This window comes from Mirounga leonina, unplaced genomic scaffold, assembly GCF_011800145.1.
Source record: "Mirounga leonina isolate KUSES-001 unplaced genomic scaffold, KU_Mleo_1.0 Mir_127, whole genome shotgun sequence".
NCBI classification, from domain to species: Eukaryota; Metazoa; Chordata; class Mammalia; order Carnivora; family Phocidae; genus Mirounga; species Mirounga leonina.
The window spans coordinates 71,559,707-71,581,375 of NW_023270316.1; the positions used below are offsets into that span (position 1 = coordinate 71,559,707).

Consider the following 21,669-nt stretch of genomic DNA (forward strand, 5'->3'; position numbering starts at 1 on the left):
TACTTTAACCAGACTACACACAGGAGGGGGTGGGAGCAGGTAGGCACTCTCTAAACGTCAGCGGCATTTACCAGTCAGGTTGAAAACAGTGCGAGTCACAAGGAGCTTTCCCACTCTGCTTGCCTATAAGATTCCTGTCTACTTAAAATACTCCCCTCTCTGCCAAAAATGATGTCGAGGAGTGATTTTACAGGGATTCTGCACATCCCCTAGCATAGCCTTTTCTGCCAAGGGTTTGCGTTAAAATGTTACATCTTTAACTCATTATCCAAGCCATTGTTTCCTGAAAGCTTTGTTAGGATTTACAATCTGACTTGAATAAATCCAGTTACATCCCGTAAGGAAGAAAAGAAAAGGAGGAATTACACCCTTGCCTCTCTCAACAGTGCTGGGGCCTTCCCCAGGCCCTGGGGCCCCGGCAGGTGACTCCGAGCCTCATCTTGCCCCAGGTATCACTTATGGCCTCGCCGGGGCGCCCCGGAAGCAGGCCATTCTGTGGCCTGAAGCAGACTGGGGAGCCTCTGGTCTCTGTGCTTGTTCTTCCCTCATTCACAACGGCTGCCCTTTTCTGCTCCTATCACACCCTCGTGTCTGGGGTCTTCCTGCTGCCCTCCAGCTCCACAAATAATGTCGTCTTTCCTCATTTCCTCCCCACTTCCTCCCCACCTTACAGCACAGTGATATCATTTCCTTCCCACCTGGAATGCCAGAGCCCTCAATGAGCACTTGGGCCCCCGTGCCTTCCGAGCTCCGTGATCTGGTTTGACCCTTGGCTCTCCCAGTTATTTTTCCTCATCCTTATAATGAGGAGATCGGAACACATGACTGTTATTCCTAGCTGAAAACTTCTGAGTCTTGAGAAGCTTTTTTTTGTCTTCTCTTGGCCGGTCACATGAAGTACAGAGAGGCCCACTCCAGTTCCTCTGTGACCACACAGAGGGTCCTGGTCAGGGTCTGGGGGCGGGGGGTTGCCAGACCACACTGTACCGGGTAGCTGAGGCCACGAGGTGTGGGTGGGCAGTCAGGTGTTCTGGATGATTAGGTATGGACTTTGCTAGATCTGCCATTCTCCATTTAGATTATTATGTTTTCCAGTGACTTAATCGTAGCAAGGTTAGGTCAATTGATGATCAAGATGAAAAAGCAGTGATACTTTTTTCTACCTCAGTAGCCAAAAATCATGATAGCTTCTCTCTGCACATGCTGTTTTTTAAAAAAATAAACTCTTTAGTTCAGCACAGTTTTAGACTTATAGAAAAATTGTAGGGATAGTACAGAGAGTTCCCATAGACTCCACACCAGCTTCCTCTTTGGCGAGCACCCTACATTAATGTGGATGATCAGTTACCGCTAATGACCTGGTCCCCATACGACTAATGCCCATACTTTATTTAGATTTCCATGGTTTTCCTCGGGGTCCTTTTTCTGTTCCCGGATCCCATCCAGGATCGCACATGACATTCAGTTATCATGTCTCCTCAGGCTCCTCTTGCTTGTGACAGTTTCTTGGACTTTCCTTGTTCCTGAGGTCCTGACATCTTGAGGAGCACTGGTCAGGTGTTTTGTAGAATATTCCCTATCTGCAATTTGTCTGATATTTTTCTCATGATTAGATGGGGGTTACGGGTTTGGGGAGGAAGATCACAGAGGTCAAGTGCCCTTCTTGTCACATCCCATAATCAAATGTTTGTCATTGTGGATCGTGGCCCCTGGTCAAGGTAGTGTTGGTTAGGTGCTGCACTCTTTTCTGCCCTTTCCACACAGGCCTCTGTGGAAGGAAGTCATGTGGGCAGGCTACTTACAGCTGGGGAGCTCTGTTCCACGTCTTTGAGTATGGGCGCTGGCATCCTGGCCCCCTCAGGATGAGCTGCCCAGGCAGGATTGGCCTGTGTATTGGCGGACAGTGAATGGAATGCTGGCCTGGGGTGCAGTCCGTGGTGTGCACTCATCCTGGGGCCCGCGCTTGGCTTGCCCCGGGTGACGCGGGTTGGCTGACTGAAGCTGTTGGTGAACAGGAACCCTCTCGTGATTCGTGCTCAGAAGTGGATCCTCTAGCGCATTACGCTAACATTTTAGTCCAGAAGAAAAGGGCTTCCTGGAGTAGTAACAGTTGCCAAAAACCCTGACTTATAATAATTCAGTATTTTTTCTGCTCTGGACCTAACTCTGTGTTAACGTAAAAGTGGAAGCCGCTTGGTTCTTGCCCTCAGGGGGATCCCAGAAAGGTCTAAAAAAGCATTGCCATTGCTATTCAAGGCCTCTGGGTTTTAATAATTAAAATATGGTTGGGTTTGCCTTCCATAACATTATACTTGGAATAACATCTTGTTTTTTTCTGGGGAATTGCATGATTATCATGGGCAAGAACAATGTCATTAATTTGTATTTCTCATACTGTGTAATTTCTGCCCATAGGAGGCTCTCCCTTAAGAGCTGCAATAAATGTGGACGCTCAGAGATCTCAAAGTCAGGGCCACTGGGGGTATTGGCCTCCCGGGCAGTTCTGTCTATGCTGGTTAGGTCTGAGATGGGTGGAAGTCATAGGCGGATGTTCTGACAACCAGTTGTGGAATTCTGAGATTTAAACTATTTTAGCCGTCAATGACAGTAAAGGACATGGTGGCTGTCTGTGTTGTGATAAGAGGGGGTTAATGGGATGAAAGGCAATAATAAACACTTTCGTTCTTTTTCTCTAGCAGAGTTGAACAGCACAATGGGGTGCAAAGTTCTGCTCAACATTGGGCATCAGATGCTGCGGAGGAAGGTCGTGGACTGCAGCCGGGAGGAGAGCCGGCTGTCTCGCTGCTTGAACACTTTCGACCTGGTGGCACTGGGGGTGGGCAGCACGCTGGGTGCTGGCGTGTATGTCCTGGCTGGAGCTGTGGCCCGTGAGGACGCGGGCCCCGCCATTGTCATCTCCTTCCTGATCGCAGCGCTGGCCTCGGTGCTGGCCGGCCTCTGCTACGGCGAGTTTGGCGCTCGGGTCCCCAAGACGGGCTCAGCCTACCTCTACAGCTACGTCACGGTCGGGGAGCTCTGGGCCTTCATCACTGGTTGGAACTTAATCCTCTCCTACATCATTGGTATGTCCCAGGAGGCCTGGAGCCTGCCCCCTTCCCCCTCTGCTCTTCTCACCTCCAAGCCGCAGGCCACGCTCTCCTTTGCTCCCCGAGTGGACTGAGTCTAGCTCCTCCCTAAGATTGGCCTCCTCCCTTGACTATGGTACACGTTCCCTTTCCCTTATTAGGAAAGGCAGGGGCTGCCTCGGGGGTATCACTGCTCCTTCTGGTGTGTGCCCCTGTTTTGAATGATAGGTGCAGTGGACTGTTAGTGGGGATGAGCCAGGCCAACAAGGAGGTCAGTCCTGTGAACATAAGAGACGTAGATTCAGTGGGATGTTCTTACTACTTAAAAGGAGTGTAGTCCCTTTCAGTATTTTTGATTACTGATTACTAGAATAAACATAGCACTTATACAGAAGAATTTGGGAAATATAGAAAAGTGCAATGCAGAAAGTAGACATTGCCCAATCTGACAATCCAGAGAAATTGTTATTCATTCACTCATTCTTTCAACAGATATTTATTGAGCCCCTCCTCTGTGCCAGACATTATGCTAGGTAGTAGGAACACAATGGGAGAAGAAGACAATCTCTGTTCATAAGAGTTTAGGGTTCTAACTATTGCTAATATTTTTGTCAACTTAAATGTATATTTTTTGTCCAGTATGTCTATTTATAAAACAATATATAGTAAACATTTTTCATGGTATTAATGGTTTTTCCATAGTAATATTCTAAATGATTGCATATCATTATATAGTTTTATATACGTAGCATACTTTTTTGGATGTTCTTGTGGGGTATTTAGATTGTTTCCAGTTGTGTTATTATTGTTATAAACAGTTTAATGTCATTTAATGTCTTTGGGCATAGCCATGATTTTTTTTCTTTAAAATAATCTAAGAAGCAGAATGTGTAGTCAGTGGGCTTGCGTATTTTTTTTTTTTAAAGATTTTATTTATTTATTTGAGAGAGAGAATGAGAGAGAGCACATGAGAGGGGGGAGGGTCAGAGGGAGAAGCAGACTCCCCGCTGAGCGGGGAGCCCGATGCGGGACTCGATCCCGGGACTCCAGGATCATGACCTGAGCCGAAGGCAGTCGCTTAACCAACTGAGCCACCCAGGCGCCCAGGGCTTGCGTATTTTTAAGGTCCATGTTGCCTGTGATCCTCCAGATGGCTACGGGCCCCCTTTCTCACATACTTGCTGACCCTGGGCACCGGCATTAAAAACAAACAACCAACAAACAAGAACACTCAAAATATAAAGTCTTCTTAGTTTGGTAGTTGAGAAAGTATTGTTTCTTTGATGTTATTTGTATTTTGGTTACAACCGAGGTTGAACACATCAACTTAAAAGAGACAAACACCTGAATATAAAATAACCAAAGGATATGAATGGCCAATTCCTACAAGTAGAAATGTAAATAGCCACTAAACATTCCATTTATATTTCAGCAAGCTTTTTGTAATATTTTCAAAACACAGTAAGATGTGGTAAGCAGGTCGCAGTGTGTTCCTGTGTACCCCATACTGAGAATGACATAGGGGACTGTGTGCAGCCCGCTGGGACGCAGGCCCCCAGGGCCGTGGGGGCACCTCCTGCTGCTTGCCCAGGCCAGCTGGCGGAGGGCTGCCGCCAAGCTCTCTGAGCAGCACCTTCCCTTTCTTTCCCGGAGCCCATGGTACCTAATGACTGCCAGCATAGCTTATGCTTCTAAGTTCGAAAATAAAATTCATAATAATTTTTTTTTTTCTTTTCAGTACAACACTAAAACTTATAACCACAAATGCTCATGTAAGCTCAAGTCTCTGAGTGGGAATGTAGCTGTTGTACATGGGCTGTTATGTTCCCAGAGGATCTGCCTGGGCATAAAACAAAACCTGAGCAGGAGTCGCCCTCTGCTTCCAGACCAACAAATGAAAGCTTCTTTGCCAGAATGCTGTTTGCTTGTGTGACTGACTCGTGCATGTGTTACTGTGGGGGATTCTCAGCCTTAGATTTTGGGGAAGGGCAGTTTTTCTCAGCAAACATGAGTTTTGTTAAAGCTAGTTTTCAAAGACGGGGAGTGAGGGAGGCCAGGAAGGAAGGCCAGGCAGCCCCACTCACCCTCATGGTGGGCTTCAGAGCCTGATCAGAAGTGAGCCGGCCTCTGTCAGGGAGGGGAGGAGGCCATTTTCCTCCCCTGGACTGTGGCCTTGATGGACAGAATTCATAATAGCCTGGATGCTGAGGATGAAGAAACATGGTTAAATTTTTGAGTTGTTGGACAAATACTTGGTATGAGACCCACTAGCAATATTGAATCTCTGTAGTTCCTCTGGGCAGATTGTGTGGATGACCCAGACCACAGTCACCAGCAAGGCCCCCTTTGAAAGTAAAGGAAAATGCTATATGTGAATATTGGAATTTTAGTAACATTTCCATGAAAAGCAGTGACTTTATTCAGGTTAAAAGAGAGAGCATGCAGTCAACAGTTGTTGGCATTTGGGGTGCTGTGTCTGTGATCCTCATGGCGGGGGGTGTGGTACGAAGAGGAGAAGAGCTGGGCTGTCTGTGGTCAGGCACTTGGGGACCTGGTATGAGCCCAGGTTTGGGCACAGAAGAGCAGAGCTGGCTGGCGCTGGCTCTGGGGTGACCACGTGACTGTTGCTGACGGGAGGGTCAGCACGTGTGGATGTCCTTGGTCCCTTCTTGCTGGGAGAACAGCATTCCCTGGTGGGTGGGGACCCTCAGCTTTGCTGTCAGGAGGGTCTTGGAAGCTTCCTGAGCCAGACGTCTCAAGCTGCCCACCACAACCCATGAGTGGATCATGAAATCAACTTCATGGTTTACCACCAGTATTTCTTTAATAATGAAATAAAATAGGTAGAGTTGAATAAATATCACCAGCGTGCTTCTCAGGTGGAAAGATTAATAGCACTAGTTTGTGAACTGTTTATTATTCAGTTGTATATTTGGAACATGGTACCCATGCCCATATTGGGTTGTGATGGAAAGTGTTTCTCTCCGGGCCCGTGAAGGCTCCCCAGCCTTGTCACTTCACTGCAGGCACTAATCGAGCCTCGCTTCTGAGCTAGCACAGACTGGGGTCCGGCTGCCACCACTGAGTCCCAGCGCGTCATCCGTGACCCCCGCACGGAGGCTGCAAAGTTGAGCCCGATGACAAATATTGTTCATTGTTTTCCTTCAATTTCCTCTGGTGCGTCTGTTTCATGGCAGGTACTTCAAGTGTAGCGAGAGCCTGGAGCGCGACGTTTGACGAGCTGATTGGCAAACCCATTGGGGAGTTCTCACGGAAGCACATGGCTCTGAAAGCCCCCGGAGTGCTGGCCGAAAACCCAGACATATTTGCTGTGATCATCATTCTCATCTTAACAGGTAAAGCCACACAGCGGGACATGTCCGGTTGGAGTGAGGGGCCTGAGGTGCCGGGCAAGTTCCCATGGGGCCTGTCTCTAACTTTCCTCATTCTCCTTTCCCCTCCTTTTGTTTCTTTCTGTAATGAATGCAGACATCTCATTGGTCTTAACGGCTTCTTGTACACACAGGGTGGGCCCGTTGAATAGCTATCAAAGCTGCGTGTCATTTAATTTAAAAAGAGTCTCAGGTGTTTGTGCAGCTGTTTGTAGAGTGGGGTTTTGTTAGTACGGCAGGCTTTTTGTACAAGTGACCCAGGAATACAAATTCCCTTGACTCAGTGGAGGACCATTTGGAAAGGAAAGTGGCATTCTTCAGCGGGGAACATAGAGGGGAAGAGGTCGATCTGGCGCACCAGTGTGTGTGCCTGGGTGCTGGAAAAGTCTTGGATGGTTTTGCACCTAACAGCCATCAGAGCGCCCATTAAAAATGTTTCACAGGGCGCCTGGGTGGCTCAGTTGGTTGAGTGTCTGCCTTCGGCTCAGATCATGATCCCAGGGTCCTGGGATGGAGTCCTGCGTTAGGCTCCCTGCTCACTGGGGAGCCTGCTTCTCCCTCTCCTACTCCCCCTACTTGTGCTCTCTCTCTCTCTCTCTGGCAAATAAATGAATAAAATCTTTAAAAAAAAATGTTTCATGACAGAGTCACGGGTACAGAATTTTAAAATTCCAGGTAGTTTTTGAGCACGGCTGAGGGCAGCTGCTTCTTAGTGACGTTTATCTGTGTCCTGGCCTCTAGGATGGGAGCTTTGTTCCATGTGACACTTAACTGTATAAGCATTAAGCTGAATGCAGATAAATTCCCCTTTGAGATTAGAAGATCTGGATGGGTTTTTAAAACACCATGCCTTATTTTACCACCACGTAATTGAAATCATCTTGCACAGGCCAGTCTCAGCAGTATTTCTGGTCCAGCTGGCTGGAACATGTATCAGAAATTAAGTTTGCACTGGGGAGATTTTCATAAACATGAGAGGGAGGGACGCCAGAGAGAAACAGAGCACACAGCACGAGGAGGTGTTCCCTGCGATTAATTGCTCACTTCCCTTCTAGCACCTTCATTTCAGAATTGAATCTATTGTGAAATGCATTTATTATTTTAAGTGTGTAAAATGTGCACCTGGCAGGGCAGCAGTCTCAGATCATAAGTGGTGGTCACCTGTTACCTGGACACCTTTCCATGTCTCTTTTCTTCCCCAGCCGGGAGTTTAGCCACAGAAGTCCCCAAATGGCACGTTTACCCCCGGGTGATCGTGTGGCCGAAGCCTCAGAGACAGTGTTGTCATGTGGCTTCTGTGTGTTTCATCACTTGGGTCTTTTTAATTTTTTTATGTGAGTTTATGATCTATAACTTGTCTAGCTTAGACATTGTTTTACGTGCACTGAGTCCGATGACGAACCTCATGGTTCGTGGTTCCATAATCACAGAAAGTTGTCATTGCTCATACCGCTAACGTTGCATGGTGAATCTGAATAATTTTCTCATCTGAAAAACCCTCATTCTACCAACAAACTGAGCCAAATGTCTCCTCCTTGGAGAAAAAAAAATCCCACTGCCCCCTCAGGGGAGTCCCAAGAAAGTATGTTAGTGAGGGGAGAGGGTGCCGAGAGAGGCCTTCTCTTCATCCCTGGGAGGGGCTTGCATTCCAGGGTGGTGGGCTGTGCTGTTCCCCATCGCTGCAGTCCTTTGGTGCCCCCTGGCTGGCATCCTCAACTCCAGAGGGGGCCTGCAGGGCCAACTTTGATAGCTTTGTGAACCACTCCGTGGACTTTGGTTATTTTGATCCCTGCCTCTAGAAAGATGATTAATTCAGCCCCATTCCCAGAGGCTCACAGAAATCTTAGGAGGTTTGGTGCCGCTTAGATTCTTCTTAAGTCACCCTCTCATCCAATCCCTGTCCGTGTCCCAGGAAGGAGTCACCTGGCACAGAGTTCACACCATCAGGCAAAATTTTCTTCCTTGTGCACTTTCTCAGGACTTTTAACTCTCGGTGTGAAAGAGTCGGCCATGGTCAACAAAATATTCACTTGTGTCAACGTTCTGGTCTTGGGCTTCATAATGGTGTCAGGATTTGTGAAAGGATCGATTAAAAACTGGCAGCTCACAGAGGAGGATTTCCAGAACACATCCAGTCATCGCTGCTTGAACAAGTGAGTTGTTTCTTCTTTCTCTCGGCATGTGACAGTTGATTCGTATTTGGTACTTAACAACATACACATATATTAGGGGTTTGTAATTGGCTAGAACACTACATGCCTTTTTAAAAAATGTAATTTCAATTTGAATTAATTTTTTTGTGCAGTAAAATAGCGGAGGGTGTTTTTTTTGGTTTGAAATTTGTGTCAAGTTTCATTTCCCTGAACTCGACAGTGTATTGTCTGATAAAGGAAGGTATTCAGGAAAACAAAATCTTCATTCTAATTCTAAAACTGTATGTAGTTGAAGATCGTTGTCAGACTCACTAAGTAATCTATTTTCCTCATATTCTATTTCATGACCAACCTCTGAATTTTGTATTCAGAAAAGATTTTCTCTGCAAAATCATGGTACTATCACTTGATTATGACATGCCTTCCTATTAATAACATAGATGGAAGAAGAAATACGTGGGACTTTTATCACAGGCTTTTATCAGAGGTTTTCAGAATTACTAAAGTATCAAAATGTGATTATATTAGTCTTTCTCGCACCCTCGATTTGGGGTGCATCAGCCCTGAAAACCAGTGGCGCCATCTCCCTTATAGTCTCTGACTCAAGACACCCAGGATTGGAGGCAGGTGACAGGCCAGCTCTTGGACCTGTGCTTTTTTAGGACCCTCAGTGATGCCTCATCAACAAGCTCTGATTATCTAGAAATCAAAAGCCAAGCAATTAGAATGTATCTTTTGGATCTCTTTTGGTCAGATTTTTCAGGTGAATCTTAAGGTCCTAAGATGGAGAACGGGGGTGAGATTTTGTCTGTGATTCTGTTGTATTTACGACCAAAGGTTACACAGCTCTGATAAGGAGACCCTCCTAAAATGCAGTGGCTTTAAAATGACGTCTCAGGTCCTGATGTGAGTGGACCAGGTTGACTGGCCAGCGTGGCTGCATGCAGGCTTTTGGGGATCCACCAAGTTGTTCCGTCCTACCCTAGGATGTGGTCCTCCTCTGCATGGTCAGAGCTGGGCTCTCCCAGAGGGAAAAAGGGGTATGGAGGAGAGTGTGCCCAGTGCTTTCAAGGGCAGATCCAGAAGACACATGTCCCTTCTGCCAACATCCCACTGGTGAGAATCCAGTAAGTTGCCACATCTAGCTGCAAGGGAGACTGAGAAACGAGGTCGTCCCACGCTGGGGATCCGAGTGGTCACACGTGAACTTGGTCTCTGGTTAAGGCCCAGCCATATCTTACAGTGGTCTGGTCACTCACTGGACAGGCATCAATGTGTGACTAGTTCATTGCTACAACACAAGCAGGAAACCGTTGAATTGAATGCATGAAATATTATGTGGTTAACAGTTCAAATAAAAAGAGCCTTCCTTTTGGAGACTAAACTATTACAGAGAAATGAGAATTTTTTTATTTTCTTTTTTTAAGTAAGTTCTATGCCCAAGTGGGATTTGAACTCACGACACCAAGATCAAGAGTCACATGTTCTACTGACTGAGCCAGCCAGGCGCCCCTGAGAAATGAGGATAGGTTTTTTTTTAATTTTTTTATTGTTATGTTAATCCCATACATTACATCATTAGTTTTTGATGTAGTGTTCCATGATTCATTGTTTGTGCATAACACCCAGTGCTCCATGCAGAACGTGCCCTCCTCAATACTCATCACCAGGCTAACCCAACCTCCCACCCCCCTCCCCTCTAGAACCCTCAATTTGTTTTTCAGAGTCCATCCATTCTCATGGTTCCTCTACCCCTTCGATTTCTCCCCCTTCATTCTTCCCCTCCTGCTATCTTCTTTTTTTTTTTTCTTAACATATATTGCATTATTTGTTTCAGAGGTACAGATATGAGATTCAACAGTCTTGCACAATTCACAGAGCTTACCAGAGCACATACCCTCCCCAGTGTCTATCACCCAGTCACCCTATCCCTCCCACCCCACCCCCCACTCCAGCAACCCTCAGTTTGTTTCCTGCGATTAAGAATTCCTCATATCAGTGAGGTCATATGATACATGTCTTTCTCTGTTTGACTTATTTCGCTCAGCATAATACCCTCCAGTTCCATCCATGTCATTGCAAATGGCAAGATCTCATGCCTTTTGATGGCTGCATAATATTCCATTGTATATATATACCACTTCTTCTTTATCCATTCATCTGTCAATGGACATCTTGGCTCTTTCCATAGTTTGGCTATTGTGGACATTGCTGCTATAAACATCAGGGTGCACGTACCCTTTCGGATCCCTACTTTTGTATCTTTGGGGTAAATACCCAGTAGTGCAATTGCTGGATCATATGGTAGCTCTATTTTCAACTTTTTGAGGAACCTCCATACTGTTTTCCAGAGTGGCTGCACCAGCTTGCTTTCCCACAAACAGTGTAGGAGGGTTCCCCTTTCTCCGCATCCCCACCATCTGTCATTTCCTGACTTGTAAATTTTAGCCATTCTGACTGGTATGAGGTGGTATCTCATTGAGGTTTTGATTTGGATTTCCCTGATGCTGAGCGATATTGAGCACTTTCTCATGTGTCTGTTGGCCATTTGGGTGTCTTCTTTGGAAAAATGTCTTTTCATGTCTTCTGCCCATTTCTTGATTGGATTCTTTGTTCTTTGGGTGTTGAGTTTGATGAGTGCTTTATAGATTTTGGATACTAGCCCTTTATCTGATATGTCATTTGCAAATATCTTCTCCCATTCTGTCGGTTGTCTTTTGGTTTTGTTGACTGTTTCCTTTGCTTTGCAAAAGCATTTTATCTTGATGAAGTCCCAATAGTTCATTTTTGCCCTTGCTTCCCTTGCCTTTTGCGATGTTTCTAGGAAGAAGTTGCTGTGGCTGAAGTCAAAGAGGTTGCTGCCTGTGTTCTCCTTTAGGATTTTGATGGACTCCTGTCTCACATGGAGGTCTTTCAACCATTTGGAGTCTATTTTTGTGTGTGGTGTAAGGAAATGGTCCAGTTTCATTCTTCTGCATGTGGCTATCCAATTTTCCCAACACCATTTGTTGAAGAGACTGTCTTTTTTCCATTGGATATTCTTTCCTGCTTTGTCAAAGATTAGTTGAGGGTCCATTTCTGGGCTCTCTATTCTGTTCCATTGATCTGTGTGTCTCTTTTTGTGCCAGTACCATACTGTCTTGATGATGATAGCTTTGTAATAGAGCTGGAAGTCTGGAATTGTGATGCCGCCAGCTTTGTTTTTCTTTTTCAACATTCCTCTGGCTATTCGGGGTCTTTTCTGGTTCCATACAAATTTTACGATTACTTGTTCCATTTCTTTGAAAAAAGTGGATGGTATTTTGATGGGGATTGCACTGAATGTGTAGATTGCTCTAGGTAGCATTGACATCTTCACAATATTTGCTCTTCCAATCCATGAGCATGGAACGTTTTTCCATTTCTTTGTGTCTTCCTCAATTTCTTTCATGAGTATTTTATAGTTTTCTGAGTTCAGATCCTTTGCCTCTTTGGTTAGATTTATGCCTAGGTATCTTATGGTTTTGGGTGCAATTGTAAATGGGATTGACTCCTTAATTTCTTTCTTCTGTCTTGTTGGTATATAGGAATGCCACTGACTTCTGTGCATTGATTTTATATCCTGCCACTTTACTGAATTCTTGTATGAGTTCTAGCAGTTTTGGGGTGGAGTCTTTTGAGTTTTCCACATAAAGTATCATATCATCTACAAAGAGTGAGAGTTTGACTTCTTCTTTGCCGATTTGGATGCCTTTGATTTCTTTTTGTTGTCTGATTGCTGTGGCTAGGACTTGTAATACTATGTTGAATAGCAGTGGTGATAGTGGACATCCCTGCCGCGTTCCTGACCTTAGGGAGAAAGCTCTCAGTTTTTCCCCATTGAGAATGATATTTGCTGTAGGTTTTTCATAGATGGCTTTTATGATATTGAGGTATGTGCCCTCTATGCCTATACTCTGAAGAGTTTTGATCAAGAAAGGATGCTGTACTTTGTCAAATGCTTTTTCTGCATCTATTGAGAGGATCATATGGTTCTTGTTCTTTCTTTTGTTAATGTATTGTATCATGTTGATGGATTTGCGGATGTTGAACCAACCTTGCAGCTGAGGGATAAATCCCACTTGGTCATGGTGAATAATCCTTTTAATGTACTGTTGGATCCTGTTGGCTAGTATTTTGGTGAGAATTTTTGCATCCATGTTCATCAGGGATATTGGTCTGTAGTTCTCCTTTTTGATGGGGTCTTTGTCTGGTTTGGGGATCAAGGTAATGGTGGCCTCATAAAATGAGTTTGGAAGTTTTCCTTCCATTTCTATTTTTTGGAACAGTTTCAGAAGAATAGGTATTAATTCTTCTTTAAATGTTTGGTAGAATTCCCCTGGGAAGCCATCTGGCCCTGGGCTTTTGTTTGTTGGGAGATTTTTGATGACTGCTTCAATTTCCTTAGTGGTTATAGGTCTGTTCAGGTTTTCTATTTCTTCCTGGTTCAGTTTTGATAGTTGCGACATCTCTAGGAATGCATCCATTTCTTCCAGGTTATCTAATTTGCTGGCATAGAGTTGCTCATAATATGTTCTTATAATTGTTTGTATTTCTTTGGTGTTGGTTGTGATCTCTCCTCTTTCATTCATGATTTTGTTGATTTGGGTCATTTTTCTTTTTGATAAGTCTGGCCAGGGGTTTATCAATCTTGTTAATTCTTTCAAAGAACCAGCTCCTAGTTTCGTTGATCTGTTCTACTGTTCTTTTAGTTTCTATTTCATTGATTTCTGCTCTGATCTTTATTATTTCTCTTCTCCTGCTGGGTTTAGGCTTTATTTGCTGTTCTTTCTCCAGCTCCTTTAGGTGTAGGGTTAGGTTGTGTACTTGAGACCTTTCTTGTTTCTTGAGAAAGGCTTGTATTTCTATATACTTTCCTCTTAGGACTGCCTTTGCTGCATCCCAAAGATTTTGAATAGTTGTGTTTTCATTATCATTGATTTCCATGAATTTTTTTAATTCTTCTTTAATTTCCTGGTTGACCCATTCATTCTTTAGTAGGATGCTCTTTAGCCTCCATGTATTTGAGTTCTTTCCGACTTTCCTCTTGTGATTGAGTTCTAGTTTCAAAGTATTGTGGTCTGAAAACAGGCAGGGAATGATCCCAATCTTTTGGTACCGGTTGAGACCTGATTTATGACCTAGGATGTGATCTATTCTGGAGAATGTTCCATGGTCACTAGAGAAGAATGTATTCTGTGGCTTTGGGATGGAATGTTCTGAATATGTCTGTGAAGTCCATTTGGTCCAGTGTGTCATTTAAGGTCTTTATTTCCTTGTTGATCTTTTGCTTAGATGATCTGTCCATTTCAGTGAGGGGGTGTTAAAGTCCCCCACTATTATTGTATTGTTGTCGATGTGTTTCTTTGCTTTTGTTATTAATTGCCTTATATAATTGGCTGCTCCCATGTTAGGGGCATAGCTATTTACAATTGTTAGATCTTCTTGTTGGATAGACCCTTTAAGTATGATATAGTGTCCTTCCTCATCTCTTATTACACTCTTTGGTTTAAAATCTAATTTGTCTGATATAAGGATTGCCACCCCAGCTTTCTTTTGGTGTCCATTAGCATGGTAAATGGTTTTCCATCCCCCCCACTTTGAATCTGGGGGTGTCTTTGGGTCTAAAATGAGTCTCTTGCAGACAGCATATCGATGGGTCTTGTTTTTTAATCCAATCTGATAGCCTGTGTCTTTTGATTGGGGCATTTAGGCCATTTGCATTCAGGGTAACTATTAAAAGATATGAATTTAGTGCCATTGTATTGCCTATAAGGTGACTGTTACTCTATATTGTCTGTGTTCCTTTCTGGTCTATGTTGCTTTTAGGCTCTCTCTTTGCTTAGAGGACCCCTTTCAAGATTTCTTGTAGGGCTGGTTTCGTGTTTGCAAATTCCCTTAGTTTTTGTTTGTCCTGGAAGCTTTTTATCTCTCCTTCAATTTTCAATGACAGCCTAGCTGGATATAGTATTCTTGGCTGCATATTTTTCTCATTTAGTGCTCTGAATATATCCTGCCAGTCCTTTCTGGCCTGCCAGGTCTCTGTGGATAGGTCTGTTGCTAATCTAATGTTTCTACCATAGTAGGTACGTATCTCTTCTCCCGAGCTGCTTTCAGGATTTTCTCTTTGTCTCTGAGACTCGTAAGTTTTACTATTAGATGTCGGGGTGTTGACCTATTTTTATTGATTTTGAGAGGGGTTCTCTGTGCTTCCTGGATTTTCATGCCTGTTTCCTTCCCCAAATTAGGAAAGTTCTCTGCTATAATTTGCTCCATTATACCTTCTGCCCCTCTCTCTCTTTCTTCTTCTTCTGGGATTCCAATTATTCTAATGTTGTTTCGTCTTATGGTATCGCTTATCTCTCAAATTCTGCCCTCCTGATCCAGTAGTTGTTTATCTCTCTTTTTCTCAGCTTCTTTATTTTCCATCATTTGGTCTTCTATATCACTGATTCTCTCTTCTGCCTCGTTTTTCCTAGCAATTAGCGCCCCCATATTTGATTGCACCTCATTAATAGCCTTTTTGATTTCTACTTGGTTAGATTTTAGTTCTTTTACTTCTCCAGAAAGGGTTTCTCTAATAACTTCCATGCTTTTTTCAAGCCCAGCTAGTATCTTTATTTTTATTTTTATTTTTTTTATTTTTTTTTAAAGATTTTATTTATTTATTTGAGACAGAGAGAATGAGAGAGAGAGAGCACATGAGAGGGGGGAGGGTCAGAGGCAGAAGCAGGCTCTCTGCCGAGCAGGGAGCCCGATGCGGGACTCGATCCAGGGACTCCAGGATCATGACCTGAGCCGAAGGCAATCGCTTAACCAACTGAGCCACCCAGGCGCCCCCAGCTAGTATCTTTAAAGTGATGATTCTGAACTCTAGATCTGACATCGTACTAATGTCCGTATTGAGTAGGTCCCTGGCAGTCGGTACTACCTCTTGTTCTTTTTGTTGAGGTGATTTTTTCCATCTTGTCATTTTGTCCAGAGGAGAATAGATTAATGAGAGAACAAAATGCTAACAGCGTAACAACGTTCCCAGAAAATATACTCTAAACAAATCAGAAAAGACCTGAAGCAGTGGGAAAAGAAAGGGAAAGAGAGATAAAAGAAAAACAAAAAAAAAGAAAGAAAAAGATAAAGATAAAAACAAACAAAAACAGAACAAAACAAAAAAAAACCAGAATGTGATCAAATATGATCAGGCTGGTATATAGATCAGTGCCACACACTAGATTTTGGGTCTATTTTGGTCTGTTAGAAGAAAGTGCCTCCCAAAATTTTAAAGAAAGAAAAACTTATATATGTACAAAAATAAGGGTTGATATGATGAAGGGATGGAATATGACTGTAAAGATGGAAATTATAAAAAATTTTATAAAAGGAATTGATAAGAAGTTTGAAAAAAGAAAGAAGAGGATTTAAGAAAAAAAAAAGGGAGAGAATGTGATCAGGCAGGGGAGTAGAATAAAACCATACACTAGAGATTTAGGGTATATTTTGATCTGTTAGAAGAAACTATCTCAAAATTTTAAAGAGAGAATAACTTATATATATATATGCCAAAAATACAAGTAACTACTATGAAGGGATAGAATATGACTCTAAAAATGAAAAATAATTTTTTTTTTAAAAAGGGATTGATAAGATGTTGGTTGAAAAAGGGAAAAAGAAAAATTCAAAAAAAAAAAAAAGACAGTTAAAAAAAAAATTAACTTTGAAAGACTAAAGAATCCTGGTAAAAAAGCCATGAATTCTATGTGCATTATTCCCCTAGCGCTGGAGTTCTGCCCTTCTCATTGATCGGTAAACTTGGTCTTGGCTGGCTGTTCTCCCTGATCTTCTGGGGGAGGGGCCTGTTGCCATGGTTTCCAAATGTCTTTGCTGGAGGCGGAATTGCCCTGCCCTTGCCCCGTCCGGACTAAGTGATCTGCTCGGGTTTGCTCTCCAGAGCTTTTGTTCCCTGCAAGCTTTCCGTACAGCTTTGGAGGCTGAGAGTGAAAATGGCGGCCTCCCAATCTCCGCCCCGGAGGAGCCGAGAACTCGGGGCCCCGCTCCTCAGTGAGCCCCCAGAGAAAAGCTGTCAGTCACTCCCGTCTCCCCGGTCTCCGGCCGCACTCTATGCTCACCCGGCCTGTGACTGATCATTTCTATCTCTGGCACCCGACCCCATGTGGAGTCTCCAAACCCAGCAGATCCCTGCGGTGCGCTCCCACGCCGCTGCTCCCGGGGGAGGAAGGGGAGTCTCTCAGGATCTGCCACTTGTTGGGTCCCTGCTGGAGGAGCAGTGGCCCGACTGTGCCACGGATCACGGTTTATGGCAACCCCGAGCTGAGAGCCCGCGCCTGGGCTCCTCCTCTGCAGCCGGCTTCCCCGCTCCGATACCTGGGAGCTCTACTGCACTCAGGCACCCCCGGTCTTCCTGTGACCCTGAGGGTCCTGAGACCACACTGTCCCGTGAGGGTTCCAGCCCCTGCTTAGCCACTGGAGCGATGTCCCTCAGCGGAGCCGACTTCTAAAAGTTCCGATTTTATGCTCTGCTGCTCTATCACTTGCCAGAAGCAGCAAACGGAGGCCCCTCCCCCACCGTCTATCCTCCCGAATATCGCCTCGGATTCACTTCTCCACACGTCCTACCTTCCAGAAAGTGTTCGCTTTTCTGTTCAGAGAGTTGCTACTCTTCTTTTCTTCGATCTCCTGTTGAGTTAGTAGGTGTTCAGAATGGTTTGATCCCTATCCAGCTAAATTCCTGAGAGGAGACGAAATCCAGGTCTCCTACTCCTCCGCCATCTTGCTCCGCCTCGAGAAATGAGGATTTTTAATGTAATGTTCCTAAGCTTTCCTGAGTCATATTTATGCCAGACTCATTGGTGCTCATTATCTCAGGGTAGAGTAAAACCAGTTAAAACTAAGCTTGGGAGTAACAGTAGATTTTGAAAACTTGGGGCGACTCTTTTGCTGGTGGCTGAGGTCAGGAATTAAATCTAGATGGTGTGTCTTGTTTCCTGGTGGTCAATGGAGATTGCATTTTATTGTTTTTATGAAGAGTGCCAGCCGATGGTCTTTACTGTCTTGGGTTGTCCTCCCACTTTGGGTCCTGGTTATAAGGACTGTGCTGTCCCCAGCCCCTGGAGCACTGCCTCTGAGGTAGAGGGCTGCAGGTCTGGGGCATGGCTTGCTCTTTCATTTTATCAAAACCTAGAAACAGCTTTCTTCCCTTTTTTTCCAGCCGTAGATTTGTATTTTCAACCATGGCCATGTAGTCTTGAATGAAATTGCTTGTCTCTGAAATAATAGAGCATTTCCCAACCAAACCATGCAGCATGGAGAGCTTCAGCCTGCAGTTGATGGCAGTTCTCACCACACTGGGTTGTGATTTTATGATCCGGTCTCCGTGACCGGCTGTAAATGCACCGCTGAACCTGGAGTCTGTCTGTGTCTTGGTCTGGAAAAGCGATGTTATCCAGCAGTCTGGCCGGTTCCCTGCGGTCTTTGTCTCTTGCTACCTCTGGCTTTCTTACCCAGAGTCCCGTGGACAGGGAACACATGTAGTAAGTGTAAAGCTATGTCACAACATGGAAACCTGCCGGGAAGGTTTTGTTGCATGGTTTCTCGTCAGGTAGGATGGAAACCCAAAAATAACATTGACTTCCACAAGAGAAACGTTTAGTTCTCTTATGTCAACATCTGCAGGTGGTCCGTCTGATGCATTGCTTTAGTGGGCCAGGAATCTGTTTCTTCCATCTGATGGCTTTGTCCATGACCCACATTCCCAATATCACTCCAGGGTCCAGGATGGCTCCCAGCAGCAGAAAGGAAATGAGAAAAGGAGAAGAGCAGCCTCCCTCTCCACTTCATTCCCCTGATGTTTCTCAGGAGATGTATGCACTGTGTCTGCTTAAATCAAGGGACTACACCCTGTAGCCGGAGAGTCTGAGAAACATACCGTCTTTATTCTTAGCGTTCCTACGTCTGGCTAAAATAACTAAGTTTTATTACCGTGTGGAGGAGGGAATATGGCTTTTGGGGACAACTGGCAGTGTATGTCAGGGTGGCAGAGGGAAGTTACAAGAGCAGAGTCTTGGTGCTGGATGCTTTCCACTGATGCAGTGGGAAAAGACCATGCAGGGGAGAGGACACCCCCCTCACCACCGTGGATGCTCCCTATCAAGTCCTCACCCTGGGCTCGGGGAGGTGGTGACCACAAGACAGCTTTTCCTTCCTTCTTCCCTCTGCCAGTTACCCTCTTTATTAACTCCTGGGTAACCGGCTGAGTGGCATGCAGAAGAGTCGGTCAGCCTGGCTGCAGGGGAAGGGGCACCGAGCTAAGGTCTGGCTTCAGGCTGCTCTGTCGCCATGTGATGTTTGCCAGGTGGGGGCCGCGGCAGCCCCTGAGAGCCTGCCTCCCCATTTCTTGGTGTGTCAGTGGCTAGATGCCAACTGGGCACAACCACCACGTCCAGGTAACGGGCCAGTGACTGATTTACGTAGAGAGCCTTTACAAAACATTTCTAAATGTTTTGGTTTGAGGCCATATAGAATAGGTTCTATGACTGTTTCATAGTGAGGCGCTGCCCGTGAGAGCAGAATACCCAAGTTAAACGTCAAATTTAATTTTTTGAGTAGATAATGTTTTCTCACGGTTCATTTATCATGATGTTATAAAAAGGTTTACGCTGAGAATTTCTGTTTCCATTTCATTCTCCCACCGCCCCCCATGGGTAATCATTTTTATTATTTCTGTGTGTGTAAGCCTCCAGCTTTAATTTGTATAAACACAAGCAATTACAAGTATATATATTTATTTTGTATATTATGTATATAACTTATGTACATAATTTGTGTATAGTCTGTCTCTTCTTCCATAAAAAGTAACATTCTCTCTCCACTCTTCTGCACCTCGCATGTTTCCCTTACTAGCATATTCCACAGGGCTTTTCCTACCCGTGTCTTGTCCTTTGTTGCAATACGGGGGTCCCGGCACCCATGGAGCGATGGCAACCCAGCTGGAGGAGCACCCACAGTTGGTTATCACAGTCGGTGGCTCTGGGAGTTTACGCAGGGACAGCCCTTTCCATGTGGCTCCCCTTCCATCTGATTCCTTCCCCCATTACAGTCGTGAGGAGCAGGGGAGGATGCCCTTGTTTTGTTCTAGCTCTCCATAGTTCCGTGCTTTTGTTGTTATTCCTGCTTCACCTGGCTGTGCGGCAGAGGCGTGCTCCAGCCCTAGTCCTCTCCTGCAAGACCCGCCTCTTTCTGCGGTTTAACATACATAACGTCAGTCCTGACACTCATTTATTCTTTGCGGCTTTTCCATAGCCCTTGTTGCTGGAGGGCTTGCGGAGGCAGGTAGGAACCTGGAGGCCTTCCACACCTGTCTGTCTGTCCTGGCAGGGTCAGGGGAGCTGGGCCCAACTCAGGGTCTTGGCGAAGACCTTCCCATGTTCCAGTTGTGGTCAGAAGTTGAAAGGATCTGCTGGGAGCCCCTCTGAAGGCATCTTGATTACGAGTCCCTGTCTCCCTCTCTTGAGCTATTTGACTGTCAACTGTTTTGTTGTAGACTTTGGCCTAAAACTTTTTATAATAAGAGTCAGTTCACCAGGGCATCTGTGTTCTTTGTGATTTATGGATGCGGTGGGCGCATCCTGTGCCTTGCTGACTGACTTGTCCTGGGCCGCCATTTTTGCACTTGGATTGTGGGTAACTTGCCTTTGAGTATGGCAACAACTTTTCCTACATTTCTCACTTGTGTGTTTCTTGGGGTTTTCCTCACATTGCTACTTACTGAACTGCAATGAATCCCAGATTAAGGACCTCCTTCATGCTCTGACTTCCAGATTCCGAAACCAAGGATCCTCTAGAAATCAGTACAAGGCTCAGTCCTCATTAAGAAATAATTGGGACCAAAGTGGCTCTCTGTTTTATTAGTCAGTTGATAAATCCCTCTGAAAGCAAATTGGGCCAATGAGTTGCTAACCCAATTAACATCTGTTTATAGGACTAGAATATTCTATGTGGCTCTTCCTAGGAAGTCAAGTGGTCTGGGGCAGGTTGCCCTGCAGAGCTGGGCAGTTGTCAGCCTGTTGAGTTAGGAGTGGCAATGGAGAGGTGGTGACCATCCTCTGGAAACTTGTGACAGAAAGCCTGGCAGCCAGCAAAAGGAATGGCTGGTGAGGGAGGAGCCAAGCTGTCCTTCTGGACCTGGAGTTCAGCTGTTTTTCAGGTGGTGGCAGAGGACCAGGGTGTATGCAGCTTAGAATCACTTCATGATGGGCAGGGCCTGGAGTGGCCATCCAGAATGCAAGTGACGGCTGGCCGCAGGCTCTGTGTGGCTGTTCTAGGCCTGGACACGCTGTTTAGGGTCACACGTTCCACTTTGTTGGAACTATTTTCTGAACCTTAAAGGATTTCTGGAGTTGACAACATGTGTTTGGCTGCATATTCATTACTTCGGCAAATATGTACTGAGCCCCACCCATGTGCCCGAGCCATGCTGGGCACTGGTCCCCACCCATATAGGCATCCCTGTTTACCATGTGCATGTGAGTGCTAAGGACATGCTTTTGTTGACTAGAACCATTCACTTTCCTTAACCTCAGTATCTCTGAAAATGCTTATTTTGAGACTTGAGTTACCGGTAAATATGGGAGACTTTTTGCATTGTGTCCCTGGGGTGGGGGCCATGCACCCATGTGGCAGCTCTGTGTCCTAAAGTATATGTTCTTTGTTTGACAGTCCTGGGGGAGAGGCCTCACTTGTTGGCTTCACCCCTCTTTCCTCTGGGACACCCTGTCTCATAGTCCCTCCCCCCTCCCCAAAGCCAGTATTCAGGGGTGCTTCTGGAAAGGGCTCGGTGAGTGCCCTGGCGGCTCTGGGCCATGCAGAGCAGGGAGGCCTGTGGCCTACGGGGTCTGGTGACAGCTCCCTTGGGGATCATTTACTAGGCCTCTGGAGCGCCCCAGGCCAGCAGTGGCCAGGGGCCCGGGGGTGGGGGGCCACACACGACTGGAGCAGCTTCCTCCTCAG

At 45.3% G+C, this 21,669-nt stretch overlaps 1 protein-coding gene across 6 annotated transcripts in view; it reads left to right on the forward strand.

The window, feature by feature from the left end:
* SLC7A1 (solute carrier family 7 member 1) overlaps positions 1 to 21,669 on the forward strand; it is an 86,588-nt gene that overhangs the window by 50,100 nt on the left and 14,819 nt on the right. For 4 of the 6 annotated variants that reach the window (XM_035003617.1, XM_035003619.1, XM_035003618.1 and 1 more), the window contains 3 exons: positions 2,697 to 3,083; positions 6,284 to 6,442; positions 8,457 to 8,631. In XM_035003617.1, coding sequence (XP_034859508.1) covers positions 2,714 to 3,083; positions 6,284 to 6,442; positions 8,457 to 8,631 — 704 coding nt within the window. In that variant the 5' untranslated portion in view covers positions 2,697 to 2,713. Of the gene's footprint in view, positions 1 to 775; positions 3,084 to 6,283; positions 6,443 to 8,456; positions 8,632 to 21,669 lie in introns of those variants that run through there. The other 2 variants (XM_035003616.1, XM_035003614.1) reach the window with 2 other exon arrangements.